Source organism: Gobius niger (genome assembly GCF_951799975.1).
Source record: "Gobius niger genome assembly, chromosome: 13".
Lineage (NCBI taxonomy): Eukaryota > Metazoa > Chordata > Actinopteri > Gobiiformes > Gobiidae > Gobius > Gobius niger.
The window spans coordinates 27,324,015-27,342,882 of NC_136864.1; the positions used below are offsets into that span (position 1 = coordinate 27,324,015).

Below are 18,868 nucleotides of genomic sequence, written 5' to 3' on the forward strand. Positions count from 1 at the left end.
GATGGGTTGCTTACCTTCAACATGTCAGGATCTTATACTTTCCAATAGATTACTTGTAACTTTTTCAGGGAATCTGAATTATAAACAAAAAGTTACAACATGAAATGTGAAAACTACGGAAATCATAGTGATATCACAAAACAAATGTATTTTGCAATACTAGATTAGAAGCTACAGACTAATCTAAACATAACCAAGTAAGTGGTCTTCAAATCACTGGTGCAACTTAGGCTTCTTCAGGCGGTACTCAGTGTTATCTGCATTTTCTCAATAGATTATTTCATTTATGATGTAGTTGTGTTAGATGTAGGTGTTTTTTCCTGGCTTAGACCAGGCTGGTTCTTTAGGGATAGATGCATCTTTTCTATTTTAATAATGAGCATCTCTATGCATCGCCTTGAAACTCAACTGCCACTAGAGAGACGGCTCTGGTTTAGACATGGATTTGTCCCAGTTTAGTAGGGCTGGGACGATCCACTTTTGTCACGATCCGGACGTATCATGATACTCAGGGGCCGATCCGATACGTATTGCAATACAGTAAGTACTTATGATAAGTAATATGTCATATGTTTACCCTAAAATGTGTAGGAAAATGTTGAAAAGTTATAAACCAAATGCCATTTGACATTTATTGAAGTGTTTAGATTGAAAAGTGCATTAACACAAAATGTAACAAACTGCTGTGCAACTATTACGGGAAAATAAAGCAGTGCATGAAAAATACCTCCAAACATTGATAAATATTGATAGTATGGCAATACTTGATAAAGTATCGATACTTGGCATTGCGGCACAAAGTATTGCGATCCGATTCAATATTGTGTCAATTTTAGGTCTATTTTATACCCTTTTTGAACCCAGTCCTAAAGGTGATATCGATGTAGGCCTATTGGTTCTTGGATGGTCAAATGTTTTGACCACATGTAGTAGCATTTATTAGAAAGCCAGTTGAGGAGGATAAAGCTCATTAGACCACCATATACGCCACCCTAATGTAAAAGGTTAAAATAGTAAGAGATGTAGGAACAGTCACCTGTGGACAGTACAACTGTGTAGTATTTACTAATAGTGTCAAATACTGCGAAATGCCGCCATCTACTGGCCACACTGATGCAGCGCTAACTCGCTAACAGTGGAGGAACAGTTTTCATGAATCCGATGCTGACTTTTTGCATGTCTGTATAATGTACCGACCAAACAACCCTCGCTTTAACGTCCCGCCCGTGGCGAACAGAGGACAGCTTTATCATGGCCCCAAACCGAGCCAGAGGTAAATCTTTAAAACGAGACAGAGTAGCATAAGCTAGTGCAGTAGCAAAACATTAGCCTGTTACTGAACACTGAGTGCCAATAAAACACTTTACGCGACACATTTTAAGTCTGACATCATATTGCACGTTGAGATAAGATATAAAGATTATATATAAGTACATTGCTTTGTAAATTAAATAAGACAAAGCTACAAATTAAGCTAACAGCAAAAGAGGCTAAGCTATGTTGAGATGTGTTAGCCCTTTCATTCACCTAAAGTGAGCGACACATAAAAAGCAACATAATTAACTGTTATAGTAGTTAACATTAACTGTTTTACAAATATTATATTCAATAAATAATATTTCATTGTAATTGATGAATTTATTCAGCTAATTTCACATTTAAAATGAAATATCTATAATAGCAAATTCCACCTCATTATTTTATAATTTCTGTATTTTGTCAACAGGACACCAACCAGTTTCCGAAAAGATGCGCTAAATGTTCAGTCCAAGGATGCAGGAAAACCAGGTCACTCTCAGGCTCCTAATAAACCACCAGCAGCTCTTAGGCCATGTGAGTCATTTATTTAATCAGGGAGAGTATAAATATCATACAAACACAATGTAATTACAGATGTTAATGTTTGACTTACAGTTGGTCCAGAGATCAACAAATGGAAATCATCATTCGCTGAAATTGAAGAAAATGAGAGGGACACGACAACTGGAGGTGATGTATGCAGTTCTCCCGACAGAAAGAGGTCAGCGCATGATACACATACTTTACTTTCAATTACTTGCATTTTCTCAACTCTTTGTAATTTCTTGTTTAACTTTTAGCAGCTGCACAAACCCTGACTTCTTGAATTTGAGTAGTGGCTGTAGCTGAAAAAGAAGCAACACATTTCAAACTCTTTCATCAGGATCTTGTTCTTTTCATTTGTATATGTTTCTTTTTTGAAAATCATCCAAACTACTTTTAGTTTATTCAGCAAAAATACATTGACAACAACAACGACAAAATATATCAATAGAGCTTTTGTAAATGGATTGTTTTGATTATAACGGCAGATTTATATTAACTATTGTGTCATTCAAATCAATATATGTACACATTTCTTTGATATTTCTTAAAATACTTCAGTTTGTCTGTTTGATCAAGTGTCTCAGGGTTGCCAGTACATACATATTGACAATATTAGAGAGATTGAAGCCTCGCCTTACAGCAAAAAGGTCTGGGTTTGTGAAATGTCAGTGTTACTTTCCTGGTTATGTAAAGGTAAAAAAAAAAAACAGCCGGTTTGGAACTGTTCAATCAACTAAACTAACTTTTTTTGGTTTATTTCTCTAGGTTCCACTTGTATGACCCCTATGAACTGATCAAGTCAGACTCGGAGGATAACCCCTCCCCAGAGCAGCCTCCTGACAGCTCGAAGTCACGCGGTCGCTGGGATATCGACACAAGCCAGAAGCAACAGCTTAGTCCTGAACCTCCACTGTTCCCCGTTCAGCAAACGGACTCTGCAGAAACAGGCAGCTTCAGCTCTGCAGGTGGAGCCACAGACCACAAGGACACAGACTACAGGCCGGAGGTCACTCCACTGAGAGAACAACTTAACTTTTGTTTAATTTGTTTGTTTTGTAACCTATTTTTATGTATTTGTTAAGGTTCCCATGACAGTTCGGTTATCACCACCTCCAACACTTTGCAATTTCAAACAGCCGCCGGGGTATTCAGGTGACAACACAATTATTTGTAAAGCATTAGAAAACACCGTATTCATCATTTTACATTTACTCATCATTCAGAACAAAAATAGTAATTAGTGTTTTATTTGTCATTGTAGAACCGTACAACGAAACGAAATTGTGTTCAGGTCCTGAGCCGCTGCGACTGAGCCGCGCCGCCACTGTGGGTCAGCCTGACCAGCATGTTCTTAGAGGTACGGGAAACTGTAGCGTGGTGTCCTGCACTGGTCAGCTCCATCTTCTCCTTCCACACACAAAAGCATCCAGTAAAACAATGTGGAACATAGAAACTACAAATGCAGTTCGCAGAAAAAGGCAACAAAAAAACACGGCACAGTAACAAGAGAGAGAGAGAGAGAGAGAGAGACTGCTGCTTGTTATGTCCTTTTCATAACCTTAAAGTGCATATGACAGGTTAGCACTGGCACTTCACAGCTAGAAGGTCCTGGGTTCGATTCCCACCTGGAGGGGGCCTTTCCGTGTGGAGTTTGCATGTTCTCCCCGTGTACATGGGTTTCCCCCTAACGCTAAAACATGCACAATAGGTGCCTCTCTGGGGCCAGGACTCCCCTGAAAAAGAGATTCTTAAGCTCAGTGGTACTTTCTATTCAATCTATCTAGATTTTCTTCCTTTGAAGTTTATTTACGAATTGATGACAAATACTTAGGAATTGTGTATTTACCATTGTTTTGCAAATGTGTTATAAATTCTTAAAAGTGAGCAGTTTTCATAAAGTGATTTGGACAAAATACCAAATTGTCCAAGATAAGATAAGATAAGATGATACTTTATTGATCTCACAGATGGAGAAATTGCATTTGATGAGAGAGCATCCGGCAGCAGCACCCATTCAGTGGCACCACTCTTTTTCTTTTTTTTTTTCTTTGGTGAAAGATCGTTGTGTCGCGTCCGCCATCTTCACTGTTTTGGTCACAGGAGGAGCACTGGTTGATGGGAAAGCCGTAGACGACGACCACGGCGGTGGAGCTCTTGTTCTTGGCCACACAGGTGTAGTTGGCCGTGTGGGACAGACGCGCCTGCTTGATGATCAGGTTGTGGTCCACGGTGATGTAGAAGTTCCTGTCCTCGGCCGGGTCGATGATCTCGTTGTCCTTCAGCCACTCCACCCGCATGACCTTGGAGGATGGAGAAACTGCAGCTGCCCTCTGTCTCCTCTGATCATCTGAAACGGTGCACCGCCTCCTGGGCTTGTCCCGTCAAGATTAAAGTCATGTTACAGTAGATTTTTCGTTACAGGACCAGATCAGTTGCCACCTCCCCGACCGGAGGTTATAGCGGACCCGGGCAGAAACGGAGTAGTACCTCACACGTAAGTGGCAAACTGCTAAATGAAACATGTTGCTATCGTCCAAGTTTCCGAGACCAGATATAAACCTATAAACCCAAAAGAGAGTAGCCCTTTATCTGGACCCGATGTAGGCTTCGGCTTCAGTTACTGTAATTTGTTTAGTGGCTAGCAAAGACACTCTTATGTTACATATCTTTGTTCTGACTGTATTGTACAGTAAATGGTGCTACATAGAGGAGATTTTTAATTTAATCTTAGCCCATGTTTTCACTGGCAGGGAGCTAGTAAGCTGCGACCTGTGTGAAGTGGAGCTTTCCAACGGGCAGGAGCTGGAGGAGCACCTGGACAGCAAGACCCACTGGGACACGCTGGAGTACATTCAGAGGCACAACAACTACGACGACATGGCCATAGCCTTCCTGCAGGTAGCACGGCAACCCAATCGTCTTAAATAAAGCCATTTTCAGTCATGTGACACAATTATGGCGCATTATCTGAAGTGTGTGCTCATTCCAGGATGTGATGATGTACAAAACCCGAAAGAGTAGCCGTGCAATTGAAGACACTGCGCTTCAAGGTGCGCCTATATCACCACTGCTGCATGGATGTTGTATTATTGTGGATGTATGACAAACTTTGGGGATCGTAGAAATGGCCTCAAGTCCGATGACGTCTTCTTTTTAAAACGACTCAATGGGTTTTCGTCGGTGTGCCAGCTTTGCAGGAGTATGACCACATGACCAAGGTGGAGATGTTCCACTGCGCCGCCTGTAATGCCTTTGTCCCCACGTCTGCCGAGGCCGTCCAGAATCACATCACCTCACAGGGACACATGACCAACACAAAGGTAACGAGGAACCAGCAGCCCGACAATTAATCTGATTGTTTCAGTTTTTTTCCCCACAATAACCACGATTTCTCTTTTTTGGCAGGAGTTTGAAGCCAGGCAGAGACGCTCGTGCTTAGATAAAGCTAACACTATGATGAAGGAGCTTGTGCCACAGTTTATGTCCTTTGCAAAGGTATTCCTAACAGCAGAAAGCTCAAAATACATGCAGGTTTTAAATTGAAAACAAAGGATAGAGACATGATGCGTTATAGCCTATTCCAACTAGACATTTAAGGCTCTGTACCTGATATTCATCTGTATAGGGCCTTACACTTTTTATACAATTCATTTGACGTCAATGCAAAAGTGCACCAGAGGAACAGGAACCTTCATGTTTGATATAGTGTTGTTAATCCATAATTAATATCAAGGGTAATACGTTTTTAAATAGAATCGCTTCCAAAACGGACTGGACCTGGGTTTAGGTCATAGTTAAAAACCCAGTCTTGTGATTTGTTTATTTTGCAGAAAGATGATTGAAATTATCACTGTCTCATTCGTTTAGCACTGTGGAAATGTAATGTGTATCCCGTGACGACAGTCTAGCAAAATATGACTTTTGACGGCAACTATTAACTCATAACTTGATATTAAAATGCTAAATGTGTTTTTCTTTCTTACAGGGTGTGAGCCCATTCGAATGACTGGACACGCATTATCATGACACTGCTTTCCCTTTGTTAAATTAAAAGTAAAATCCATTATGTAATATATGTACATCATTTTTTTATAAAAGATTTTCTGAATGTACAGTTTTTTTGAATACCACTAACCTTTTTCTTCTATTTTTTCAACTCAAGCCCAAGTAGCAAGTCAATGCTCTGCTTCACATCAGAGGTCTAAACTACAGGGTTAACACGTTAAGACACAAAATGTAATGGAGACACAAGGTCATGTGTTGGATGCCATTGTACTGCCTAAATAACAGCAACCATTTAAAATGCAATTTTGATACAGTTGCGATTGTGTAGGCCCACATTGTCAACCTGTTGGATTTAACCTTCTCCATCCTTCATTCCTCATTGTTGCTTTATATCAAATACTTATTTCTAGTGGTCTGGTTGATTAACTTACCCAACAAGAACATTCAAAACATGTTTTTTTATTTGTTTATTTAGAACAACACAAATGTTTTGTGATATAGTACATTTGAAAATGTAATTATTCCAAAATGTATGTTTGAAACATTGAATATGTGACACGATGAGTCGCCTGTGCGTATTGTTGAAGTTGCTAAAGTCAATGTAACAAGTTTATTTTATTGTGCGGGGTTCCTTTCAGGTCACTATCAGTCTAAAAACAGGGCATGATTTGGCTTTTTAAACTAACATTTTTATAAATGTGAATTCCATACAGAGCAGAGAGTGCTGGACAAAATGCTTTCAGTCCATGAAAAATCTGAGGTAAAAGTTGTCTTGTTAAAAATGGTTCCACACTACATTACTGCATAAAACAAAACAGTCGTTCAGTTGGAGATGAACCCTCCCCTCCCCAAAAACATGTAAAACAGACTGGTAACATTATCCAAAAAATGTCTATCACATATGTCCGGGCGACACCGCAGTTTGAGATATCATGTTTTGGCCAGAATTAATTATATTCTAATAAAAATGACCATCCAATGTACATACGCATACAGTCTTAAGCGTTAAGGTCCAGTAGCCTCAGCAGGGGGGGCTGGTGTAGGCGTCATGCTCGTATTTCCTGGGCTCTTTGGGCACAGAGCTGACCTCTGTCATGGCCAGGCCGGTGTGGGGCACACTCGTGTTCATGATGTGTCTCTGTAAGTGTTTGACCCAGTCCTCCTGCACCGAGAGAGGGCCCTGGAACACCAGGTCGCAGAACCTGCACGGACAACAAGGTGAGGAACATTCATTCATGGGGACACAGAGACCAACGCATAGACCTGTTATAAATGCACTATTTGTATGTCCATTCATATCTGACAGGGACACTGCACATTAATGAACATCTGCATTGAAACAGCAAAAACAGACAAACATTTCATCCTAGACAGTAGGAAGCTAAAATCATATTTCAACACTTAGAAAATACATTTTGTTTCCTCTTAATATTATACTACACTTGACAGGAGAAATGTATCTATGAATCTGACAAGACATTTAAGGTGTTTCACCATAACAACATGGTTACATCAAGCTACATTGAGCAACTTAGAAAGGACAGGAGCCAATGGTAATTCCCAGACAGCAACATCTTCTGAATCAACAGGCGAAGAACTAAGTGCTGATAATCAGAGGTAAGAGAAGGTCTAAAGTTCGTTGTATGATGCAGGATATTAGTCTTTCTCAATCGGGTAATCCGGGAGAAATGATCAATGCTGAGAGTTGGGTCCCTGAGGCTCTTGGTTTTTAAACAGAAAGTTAAAAGTAGGAGCCGGCAGGCAAGGGAAATTCCAAGCTAATGGTTTGAGACCTCTGGACTAAGTTCTTCCAGTTCCTCCAATATGGAGAAGTGTGTCCAAAAAAGGGCCTGATAATAAAGCAACATCTAACTCTCTATGTTAACAAACAAACAAGAATTGTCATGGGGGTGCAAAAAAGTGCATTGTTTTAAAAGTGTATGCAAGAGAATGTTTTCTGTCAGAGAAATGGAATCCAGATTAAATGACTTCGCAGTGAGGATGTAAGTGCCATGACAAACTGATGGAAGCTTTACAGAACACGCAATTTAGGTTATGAAATGGTCAAGATGAGTTTGGTGAAAGTGTATGGACTTCAAAAACACACTGGAGGCTTCCTGAATAAAGTGAGGAGAAATTCAATATATTCAGGTGGAGAGGCTCCGCAGGTAGGATTACTCCAACATGAGTTAAATTGAAGCTTGACAATAAATTCCATCCACATTCTTAATCCAAAAAGAACCAGTAAAATGGGCTGAGTCTGGAGGACTGCTTGGAAGAGTGAGGGGGGAATGCGAACGACCACTGCAGTGAAAACACAAAGTGTTCACGGAAGTAGTGGCGGACGGCACTTCGCCACAGTGCAGTAAGCGCCAATAAAACGCACGTCTGATATTGTCTGGATGAATTGCTTGATGCTTGCACTTCCTCCTCCACCCGAAGCACGATCAGAGTGAGTCTGAGTGAGCTGAAGTGGTTCTAAAAGAATGATGTTAGCTGGCTCAGTGGGCTCCTCAAAACATTTAAATTGCTCTTCATCTTTCAACCATGACTGGCACCACTCACATGTTTTAGATGGTTAGATGGAATTAGTTTACACTAAAAGTTTATATAAAAAAAGAAAAAAGAAAAGTACTCTTTGAATATTATATGCCGTTTACCAGCAGAAAAAGGTGGTTATGTGTTTAGCTACACTTTAATGTATCAAAAAACACAGTCAAGATAGCAATAAAACCAGTAAAAATATTAATAATATTGTGTATAATGTGTATATGTATAATATTAACATGACAGGGTACTGCTGACTCACCAATTTGATCAGTGAGTAATCGCTCTGTGGTACCGCAGCAGTAAAGCAGAAAAGGCTTTTCCCATCGATTGGAGCTCTAAAAAACTTCTGGTGTTCTGACAGGGCACCGTCAACTTTAAACGGGTCAGATTTTGTGTTGATTCTTCTCTGTTATCTTCCTTTGAAATCCTTGTTTCGATTAGAATGTAGGTTTTTAAGATTTCGGCTAACCTTATGAGTAGCTTTCAGCTAAGCCGACTGGTCAGAACTGTTCACATGATGCGTTCGCTTCAGACCTTGCCCGGAAGCCAACAGTGTTCATGCCCAGTCAGCTCATGAAACTGCTCATAAATTGAAAGAAAGCGCGGAAGCAGTGCGGAAGTGAGACATTTTTTAGCAACATGCACCATTGAGCAGAGGCCATTTTGAATCACCGGGGCCAGGGAATTACCTGCAGGTGAGGCGGTACATCTCCTCTGGGGTTTGAGTCAGGGGCAGTATTTTCTTCTTTGGGCCCGGCCTCATTCGCTGTCTCCTCACTTTACCATCAAGTGCTGAAAAGCAAAAGTCTGTATTATATCAATTACAGGGAAGTCCCGTGGGGACTAATAATCTCTTTTCAGGAGAGTCCTGGCCCCAGAGAGAATCAGATTGTACATACTTTTAATATATATTTGATAATGAAACCCGCAGCACCTACACAAACACAGGAACATGTAAACTTCACACAGGCCCCATCTGGTCTAGGTATCGACCCTGGGTCCTTCTTGCTGTGAAGTATGAGCCCCACCACCAAACCAAGCAATAATTTTTCAGCTTTAGTAGTGGCAGATGACAAAGCTAAATGAAAACTTGGCAAGGAATTATACACAAACAAACCAACTGACCCCTTTACTCCAAAACGTGGCGCTCCAACATAAGACAATTTGAAGGATAAACCAAAAACACATACCATTTCCGTCAGGTAAGGCATTCTTCTTCCTCCTGGCACATGCTCGAAGGTGATTGGAAAGGCTGACTCCACTGTGAAACGATGCATTACAGTGGATACACGCCTTTCTTTTAAATCCATCTTTCTCTGTTGGTAAAAACAGTAAAACAGGTCATGTTGTTTTTCCACAAAAAGATTGATTTGAAACTGAAAATCAGCATCAAGAGCACTGTATCAAGTTGATTCCACGAGTTGTCGAATTGAGAAGCAGACGCAACATAGAGATGTCTCCTACTGCCATCAAAAAAGGGGCTTAAAGGTAGTTGCAGAAAATGTATCAATTACAAAATAAACAGTTCACACAAATAAACAGACAGACTGGAACTGAAACGAACTACACAAAAACCTTGAGCACACAACTACACGGAAGCTCTTCCTGAACAAATTGACGAAGCGGCTCATGGTGGGGTGCTGACATTGCTGCGACACCACCACCTAGTGGCTGGGGCAACTCCAGGAGGAACGTTGTAATATGGAATCCTATGCAGACTTTACCCCTCCCAAAAAACAACTTTAAAGCCTAGCTCCAAAGAATTTTATTTTTTCTCAAAATTGTGTTTCCTGCTGTGACAACGCTTGACGTCACCTACAACACCCGCCTCCCCCACTCGCTGAATGGTAGGTTGAAAGTCAACCGATGTAACGCGGCCACTGAGATCAGACCCAGACGTACATGTAGGGAAATGATAATTGACCGGAGTTTACGGATGGCTAAGGCCAGGCTACTTTAGCAAAGGAGATGTCTGCGTTTAGAAGTTCAGTAAGTTTGTCTTGAAGCTAAAGGCTCATGCTAATTTGATTAATTTAAAATAGTGATGCAACTGCCTGAAAACAATCGTCTTGTCTAAAGTTTTCGTATTGTTTTGTTATTTATTCTTATTTAATGTATACTGCACGTTAGCCTTTAGCATAAAGACAAATTCTCTGACCTTTAAAAACAGACATAACACAGACGTCTCCTCTGCTGAAGTATTTCCATCTTACATCAAGTATTTAACGCCACTAACTTAAGTGATAATCTACCAGGAACTCAATGTCCACCACGTAATCTTTAGAAAAGAGGATTTTTCGAATGAGTCTAAACTAATCTCCAAAGGAAAGGAATAGGATGCGAGATACTGCTGCTCTCCACTTGAAGTTAGCGGAAGTAGCATAACCACGCAGAACAACGAGCCAATAAGGTAATGAGGCAAGTTATTCAGCCCCACCCACTTTTGTTGTTGAAGCATTTTCTCTTATGCCGTGTTTCCACGTAGCATACTTCAACCCAGCACCATTTGGACCACAGTTATAAGATAGAAGAGATATCCGGGGTTCCATTCATCCAGATTCATAGTAATGATCCTGAGTGGTCTGTGAAATTAACACGGCTGCTCAATCTCCTTCCACGAAGCCTGTTCCTTAAAAAGGCAAAAGGGCGGGAAGCCCGGACCGGGTACGAGAGCTCCAGAACATGTCTATCATAGATTTAGGCTTCCACCTTTTATTGCTGATGTGCAAAAAACAGCGTGGTTAAAAATATGACACATACCCTAGCGTTGTCACATGAGACATAGCATTTTTTTTAGAAAAAGAAAAACTCATTGGAGCCAGGCTTTTAGCTGTTTAAATAAGCCCCAAGGCTACATATGAACCCTGTTTACCAAGCGTCTTTTGGAGTCGCAGGGGGGTGGTATTACAGCAATGTCAGCTCCCTGCCATGAGGATCAAGGAAAAGGGCTTCGTATGGAGGGAGTGTTCGTAAGTATGGAGTGAATGTACAATTGTCTCATGCTTTGTGACTATGTCTGTGAAAGGCGCTATATAAATAAAGATCTTCTTCTCCTTCTTCTTCTTTCCTTGCCCATTGGTTTGGACACCAGTACACAGCTTTGTCTAGTATTTCCATTAGAAATGGAAGTAGCTGTGGTAGCTGTGGGTGGCGCTCCCACCGACATGGCAGTGCCAGTGGAAAAGGGGTATAAGTGTTAGCAGTAGTAGCTCATGTCGCTTTTCCACTGTCACTTCAATCAATCAATCAATCAAACTTGATTGAAAAAGCGTTTTTTATACGCAAGTGCATCGGTGCACGGTAGTACAGCGGTTAGCACTCGAGCTTAACAGCTTGAAGGTCCGGATTCAATTCCCACCAGAACCAGACCTTTCTGTGTGGGTTTGCGTGTTCATTAACATGCACTGTCCCAACCAAATAAACCAATAAACCAATAAGCAAGGTGTGTTACATTTAAAAATATGTTTGCCCATCCAACCCTCCCACCCTCCCAATGCTTCCTGTCCAGTGCCAGGTCTACCCATGTAGTCGAGTGTTTCCACCAATTGGACAAGGGTCAACCAGGTACAAGTGGGATCGTGGGTTCAAAGCGCTCTTAACTGATACTGTGATGTGAACAGACAGCCCTCACTAAATCAGGCATGTTCTCCAAGATTAATCATTTCACAACATTATACTGCTGTTGAAAAAGGTGATTTTGCCAATGATGGAATTTAGCCACTATTAGCATAGTGTCTTAGTGTCAGCATAACATCTGCAAATTGCTTCCCTTGATAGTATGTCCTTTAACTGCTTCTTTCCTCTAGTTTTTGCCTTGGCCTCTCTGAATAATTCCATAAACCCCACCAAGAGGCAGTATTTGTCCACAGTGTTCTCATTGCAGCTCACAAAACTTAACGAAGCGATATTCTGTTGTTCCTTCAGTAGTGTGTATTCCAGCATGTGCGCCTGTAGGAGCACCACCCACAACAACTGCGATCCATTTCTAATGGAAATGGTAAACATGTGAAACCAGTCAGTGTCACGTACTGCGGCCAAACAAACAAACATATGTCATATTAGTGGTTCTTCAACCTTTTGCATCAAGTGCCACCTGGCGATCCAAATACAACCAAAAAATAAACAAATAAACCAAGACAAAATCCAGACTAAATCAGAAAAAAAGCCCTCAACCTGATTAATAATTAACCATTAACCAACCAACAAACTTTAATGCAAATCTAAAGCATAAATGTAATAGTATCTAATCAAAATAAAGTGAGTTAATATTGGAGAAGACCTAATTACTGAGGGGTCCAAGTACGACGCTATTTCATGGACACTACAACCACATGCTTAAAAAAGAACTTACAAGAACTTCAAGCAATGACGACAATACATCAATCCGTTCTACATACAGGTAAAAGGACACAGGACACATACAAAGCGGAGATCAAACCAGTGAATTCATATGTGACATAAGCTTGCATGCTGATAGCTTTTGATAATACATCGCTAAATGTGTCAAGTTACAGAATTGCCGCTTGGAAGCAAAAGATTACTCACCAGATATTGAATGCGGCAGTGCTGATACAAGTCTTGATCCGGAACTTTGCTCGCCGTTTGCAGAAACCGTTAGTTTGAAGTCTTCCTGGCACTTTCTTTTCTTGAGAATTCCTATCAAAGCGGAGTTGCCAGAGAGTGAATTTTTAATGTCCGAATTGGCCTCTGGTTGGCCTTTTTCAGAAATGATATCGTCAAACGAGAGCTTGGGAGTGAGTGGTTTGGCATCAGTGCAGTTATCTTTCACAGAGTCTGTTGAGCGTGGTGTAAAACTATGAAAATCCGACAGTTTGGACGATGGTCTGTGTTGGACGTGATTGTTTTTTCCTATGATCTCAAGTGCTCTCTTGTACTCATTCTTGTCCCGCATCAACTCCCGAAGAAGTAGTAATGGCGATCTATGTTTTGCTATTAAGCCTTTCCCTAACTTTTTGAGATGGCCTCGGATGTGGTTGGCCTGCCCTGTCCGGTTGTCAAAGAAGTCACCACACAGTGGGCAGGAGTGGATTATCTTCACAGTTGGTTCAGAGTCTGTGTCCTTCTGCAGTTCTGTTGAAACATGGAAACAACAAGACACTTGACAGAGAAGTGGCTGTTATTCTGCGTCATCAACCAATGGACCAACACAAACAAATCCTTTACACACACACCGCAAACACACAGGTGAGTATGCATCTTTCCATAGGAGCGGTACGGGGCAGGAGGGAGTGGTAAAGGAGGAGCTACGGCTGTCTGCGCATTGATTGGATGAGCAAGAACGCACACTCCAGCTAACAACCCAAAAAAGCAGATATAAACATAAAATGGTCATATTTAACCTTGTTATGCCAATTAGCATACATTTTCCAAGAAGGCTAGTTGATATTACGCTAATATTTTCTTTTAGCAAAACAAACCCAGCTTATTAACAACAGCTATTTCTGGTTGGGCACTTGCTTTGATGCACTTCTTATTTTCAAAGCCTGCAGAAAGCACGTAACTCTAGTTGAACCCATTGCATTGTATGATGACTTGTAAAAAGGAGTGCAGTGGCGCAAAAAGTTGAAAGTGGGTGATAAACAGGAAGTAGTTTCCCACACCTGTCCTGTAACTTGAGTCTCACAGCGCCACAAGATCTGCGATTCACTCACACAGTGGTCTAGACAGGTTTCTTCCTATGACCCTCTGAAACAAACTAGCAGGATGAACCCCAACCAACTCCAACCGCACTCGTGTCACCTTGTGCCGAACTGCTCCCATAGAAATACGCCTAATAACCTAAAAGGATACAAGCTGCATGAGATTTATGTTCAACACTAAATGTGTCGAAACAACTACTGCACCATCAAAGATACAACAGTGAGGTCATGTCATGCTATATTGTAAAGTCTTTAGAAGAATATACGCATTTCTGCTAGCTGATTAAATGACTGCAAAAAGACACTACTTGAAAACAACGGGTAAAAATATTACCTTTTTTTAGTGTTGAAATCCGTGGACCAACGCGTGGCTTCTCTTCGGAAGTGGCTACCTCGTCAGTTGGCATTTTGTGACGAGCCTTGTAGTTCAGTCCAATTCTATGAAGATGACCTCGTATGTGGTTGGACAGCCCTACGCCAGACTCGAAAAAAGCTGAACAGTATGGGCAATTCTTGCGTTCCGAATTACTTGGTGGCGCAGGATCATCCTCAGTGGAGATTTGAGGTTGCACGGAATCATGTTCTATCACTAACTCATCGTCTGTGTCTTCATCTTTGATTTCTACATCACTCGGGTCTTGTTCCTCATTTTTGATTTTCTCATATAACTTTTTAGATGCCTGCAGCGCTCCCCTCATTGACATTCTCCTACTGTAAGTATAAATGATATGCTTTTGCCGTTTGAATATGCTGTCTATGTGGTTGGAATCTGTATCTCTAAACGGTGACAAGTCTCTTTTCTCATAATCGTCCATGTCTTCTTCCATTCTTTTGGGACTTGATGGTTTAGAGTCTTCATCCGACGACGAGAAGTGACATAGAGAGGACCTTTTCCGCTTGAAGGACAGATCTTGGTTGCGTTCTGATGGCACATGGTCATTCTGAGATAAAGGCGACTCAGGCAACTCATAAGGGTCTTTTTCACTGCCATTACCATTGGCTTCCTTCCCTTGATCGATGGCCATTGGTCCTCGCCGTTGCCGAGATAGGAGTACATTGATCGATTCGTCAAGCTTTGATTCGGTTTTCAAAAGCTTAGTGCCTCTTTTAATTGAGCTATCTTTAAAAAAATCTGAAATGCTTTTGGAATCTGTTGGCAACATCCTTTTAGGTGTGTTTTGACTTTCAATGGACATTCTGGATGTAAACACTGCGTCTTTCAAGTGGTATTTTGAGGAAGGTACAGTCAGTTTCGGTTGTGCGGATATGTCACCATGTTCAGCTTCGTACTCTTCCAGAGACTGATCATGGCGTCGCAGTAAATGCTTTTTGAAAACAAGTTTACTAAAGGTTTTATAAGAACTACATATATTACAAGTAAATATTTCTTTCTCCGTTTTTTTCTCTACAGTCTTTTTTGGAGAAAGAACAGTGTGCTGCATGACATTATGCTTCTTCATGAAAGACTCATCATCAGTCGTGAAGTTACATTTTTCACATTTATATTCAATTTTTCTCTTATCTTTCTGGTGAGTTTTTGCATGTTGAACAAATTCATTGGGGCATGTGGTTCCAAATGAACACTGAGGGCAGTAAAGTAATTGAGCTTTGTCATTGCTACTTTTCTTCTCGACATGTAGGTTCTGTTTGTGTACTGCCGTGTGCTCGATGAGAAGGACACCCTTTTTAAAAGATTTCCCACACTCTTTACAAACGTAAGGCCTTAGCTGCTCTGTGTGCGACTTCATGTGATAATCCAACAAGTGCTGCTTCTTGAAAACAAGGTTGCATTTTAAGCAAGGGTACTGTAGTGGCTTCTCGGAATATGAATTTAGTGAGAGTCTGCTCTTAAATGGAGAAAGTTCATGATCTAAACTGTTCTGCTTTGAATTAGTTGTTGGCGGACTATAAAGAATACGTTTGATGGGCTTTACAGTGCCATTAGTATACTTAGAATCTTTTCTAGATGGAGACATCCTTGATGGCGACATTCTTGGTTTCCGGCCTTTTTTGACTGGAATTTCATCTTCTTCATCATCTGGTGGAAATAGCTCTTCAGATGGATCTACCATTACAACCATGTCCATTTTCCGTTTGCGTCTCTTTGGGATATCAGGTGGAGGGGCCTCTTCTTTAGGTTCCTCCCCTGGAGAGTCTTCATGATTCCATGAATCCAAAAACTGCATAAAGTTCTTGGGAGAATCCCAAGAAAGATTACTAGGACTATTGAAATTATCAGAAGAATCTTCAGGAGAGTCTAGGTCAAAATCCCACATCCCACCAATCTCTTGCACCGTCTTGAGAGGCGTGATGTTCTTTTCTTCGTCTTTATCATTGGAGAAGCTGTTTAGTTCATGAGCCTCAGTTGGCTGATGTACAGAAGGTCCATTCCCCAAGCCAACTGGGGATAACATATCTTCACTGGAAAGAACATCTAGGACACTGTTCGACTGGCACAGAGACTTGGTGAAGGAATCTGTGCAGGAGGTCATCCTTAGTGGCTCTTGCATGAGCGTGAGAGCATTGATCTCGGGATCAGCATCCTTATCATCTGCATGAACACCTGTCAGACATGACATTTCTGCTGCCATGACCTGCAAGAAAATACAAAAAGCAGAATCGTGAGCCTGAAGACTTCTGGGAAATACCAGATTGTCATACTACCAAAAATAAAGTTGTAGGCAGGTTGTATGCTCATGGATCGATGGAGGTACAGTTTCTGAGGTTAATAAAATGCCAGCACCACCAGCAAAAGCAGTTTTCCTCTGGTTCTTGAACAACACACTCTGCCTCCAGAGCCTCTTGCACAACATAGAATATAAAACTAAACACTTAAAAGATGAGGCATGTTATCAGTGCAGGATGGTGATATTTGAAGTTTGTTGTCGCCCAGCTGCCTGCCTCTAGTGCCAGTTAGAAAAACCTGGATTTTAGTTTCTAACCTTCATAAGTTTATTTTTAAATTGATTTGACAATCTGGTCCCTGCTGACATCACATGAAGCGGTGTGTCTTCAAAATGCTTCTGCTTTAGAACCAACACATTTATCATCAAAAGCTGAACAAAGTCAAGTATAGGGGTCAGGCTGTCTGACTAAGTTTTTTCAGGGTCTTAGTTGTAAAAAAATTCTATTGGAATTATGCTGTATGTGAATCAAGAATTTGCAAATTTATGGGTGGATGAATGGCTACTGAGATGGGTTACACATCAATTAAATGTTTGTGACATCACATGTGAGCATGGGAGACGGCAAGCTCGCAATGGGACGCCACGTACTATCAATGTTGCGTGTCGATATGCTAAAAATGCCGTCACATGACTTGGAATAGCAATGGCAACCTTCAGAAATCACGCGTCTCCATTTGACAGATATTCAAATTCTGCCTCCTCTGGTTCGGAGCAGTCCTGCAACCCTAAAGCAGATTCGTTGTCAAGAAGATTTATTTTTATTTTTATTTTATCCAAGTAAAATACAGTACAAATAATGCAATTATTACATGAATAAAATTGCACCAGTGCTATTAAATTGTATTGTATTAAAATGATCCACTCCATATTACATAGTTATAAAGGAATCACTAAATAAACATATAATTAGATAAACTGATAGACATAGCAGTCCATTCACATCGTTTCATGGCTAATTGTGGTATTTTATAACAAAACAAGGTCGCAGGACCGAGAAGACTTTGAAGGGCAATAAAAGTGTCACTTCTTGGGGATGCTCACAAAGCTGAGGAGGACAAGCGAGTCTCTACAACCTCAGACAGTGTAGGTACACCAGAGAGCAAAGCTTTCAAATGCTTAGGTTTAAATTGGCAGTGAATTGCAAATAACAGTCCTTCAACTTCCAGCTCAGTAGTTTAGTAACAAAGCAGTACAAGGCAAAGTTACACGATGTAAGCAAAGATTTCCCTTTGAACATTAAGGCAGATGTTTTTGCACGTCTGTAACGGTATTGTGACACATTCTTGTCGTTTGTAACATGCCGTGTTTTAGGATGCTGCTTACAGAAGCTGCAGACCATTCCACACCAAAATCCATTCCTCCGGCTAAAGCACAGCTAATGATCGCTAGCTCTCGTCAATGCCCATGTACAGCCCAATAAAACGACGAAGAAACTCCAAGCCGTACCTCCAATCGGTGTAGATGCAGAAAAGATACAATTTAAATGCAGCATTGAATAATTTCTTACTTTCGTCTTCCATCTATTTCACAGTCGCCATTTTCCGTGGTGGTCTGGTGTGGGCTAGGCCATTTTTCTGCAAAGGCAACAGTACAAAGAAGTCCTGGTTTGCTGGCAATAAGAAAACATATTGATATGATATCACTATACACCATACGATTACGGTGTAGTTTGTAAATCCAGACTCGCAACGCTCTTTCTAGCTTTGTTCATCCACGTGCATTGTAATGTGTCGGCGCCGGCCTCCCCCCAGTGACTGCACAATGGTACGTTCCAAAAAGGAGGCATAAAAAGCCAGTTAATGACCATCGCTTGAGCTTTACGGTAGCACATTCTCAGATTAATCACCACGTTAATTGTTCAGGCAAACTGAATTTGATTTGGTGTTTTGGTTGATTCATTTTAACATAACAGGGCCATGTGTACAATGTAAACTTTGCTGTAATAATCCCCCAAAGTGATGTTCCCACTCTCCCCAATGGTTCTGTCTTTGGTCTTTGTTGTATCAAAGCCCATTTACGTGAAATCTCATTGATATGTAAATGACACTGCGAGCGAGCGTTTTCATAAGCCGTAGTTTCATGTTATTAAGCTAAAGTTATTTTGAGAAGGATCCCCCACAA

General features: G+C 41.0%; 2 protein-coding genes across 5 annotated transcripts; one reads left to right on the forward strand and one right to left on the reverse strand.

Annotated features, from left to right (window-relative positions):
* The first annotated feature begins 1,119 nt into the window (after positions 1–1,119).
* On the forward strand, positions 1,120–5,936 carry LOC306972438 (uncharacterized protein). 3 transcript variants are annotated; one of them, XM_079569036.1, is made up of 12 exons: positions 1,120–1,273; positions 1,727–1,833; positions 1,915–2,020; positions 2,611–2,851; positions 2,928–2,997; positions 3,107–3,202; positions 4,267–4,339; positions 4,596–4,743; positions 4,835–4,895; positions 5,035–5,165; positions 5,251–5,340; positions 5,831–5,936. In XM_079569036.1, exons 1-12 carry the CDS (start codon positions 1,188–1,190, stop codon positions 5,849–5,851), a joined length of 1,230 nt encoding a protein of 409 aa, XP_079425162.1. In that variant the 5' UTR covers positions 1,120–1,187; the 3' UTR covers positions 5,852–5,936. The 3 variants fall into 3 exon arrangements, with proteins under 3 accessions (XP_079425162.1, XP_079425163.1, XP_079425164.1); XM_079569037.1 differs by having other exon boundaries at positions 3,137–3,202; XM_079569038.1 differs by lacking the exon at positions 3,107–3,202.
* Positions 5,937–6,351: 415 nt separating this feature from the next.
* On the reverse strand, positions 6,352–18,506 carry znf644a (zinc finger protein 644a). 2 transcript variants are annotated; one of them, XM_079568591.1, is made up of 6 exons: positions 18,194–18,506; positions 14,395–16,654; positions 12,946–13,491; positions 9,591–9,716; positions 9,090–9,192; positions 6,352–7,052 (listed from the first exon to the last, which is right to left on the reverse strand). In XM_079568591.1, exons 2-6 carry the CDS (start codon positions 16,649–16,651, stop codon positions 6,872–6,874), a joined length of 3,213 nt encoding a protein of 1,070 aa, XP_079424717.1. In that variant the 5' UTR covers positions 16,652–16,654; positions 18,194–18,506; the 3' UTR covers positions 6,352–6,871. The 2 variants fall into 2 exon arrangements, with proteins under 2 accessions (XP_079424717.1, XP_079424716.1); XM_079568590.1 differs by having other exon boundaries at positions 6,353–7,052; positions 18,255–18,506.
* Positions 18,507–18,868: the final 362 nt, after the last annotated feature.

Bases quoted from the DNA above. Each gene is read 5' to 3' on its own strand.
- LOC306972438 (XM_079569036.1), top strand. From the start codon at position 1,188: ATGTACCGACCAAACAACCCTCGCTTTAACGTCCCGCCCGTGGCGAAC. The intron at 1,834-1,914 runs GTGAGTCATTTA...TTTGACTTACAG, and splicing joins ACCAGCAGCTCTTAGGCCAT to TTGGTCCAGAGATCAACAAA. The intron at 4,896-5,034 runs GTGCGCCTATAT...TCGGTGTGCCAG, and splicing joins TGAAGACACTGCGCTTCAAG to CTTTGCAGGAGTATGACCAC.
- znf644a (XM_079568591.1), bottom strand. From the start codon at position 16,651: ATGGCAGCAGAAATGTCATGTCTGACAGGTGTTCATGCAGATGATAAG. The intron at 9,193-9,590 runs GTATGTGTTTTT...TTTGCTTTTCAG, and splicing joins TGCCTTACCTGACGGAAATG to CACTTGATGGTAAAGTGAGG. The intron at 7,053-9,089 runs GTAATTCCCTGG...TTGTCCGTGCAG, and splicing joins ATGTACCGCCTCACCTGCAG to GTTCTGCGACCTGGTGTTCC.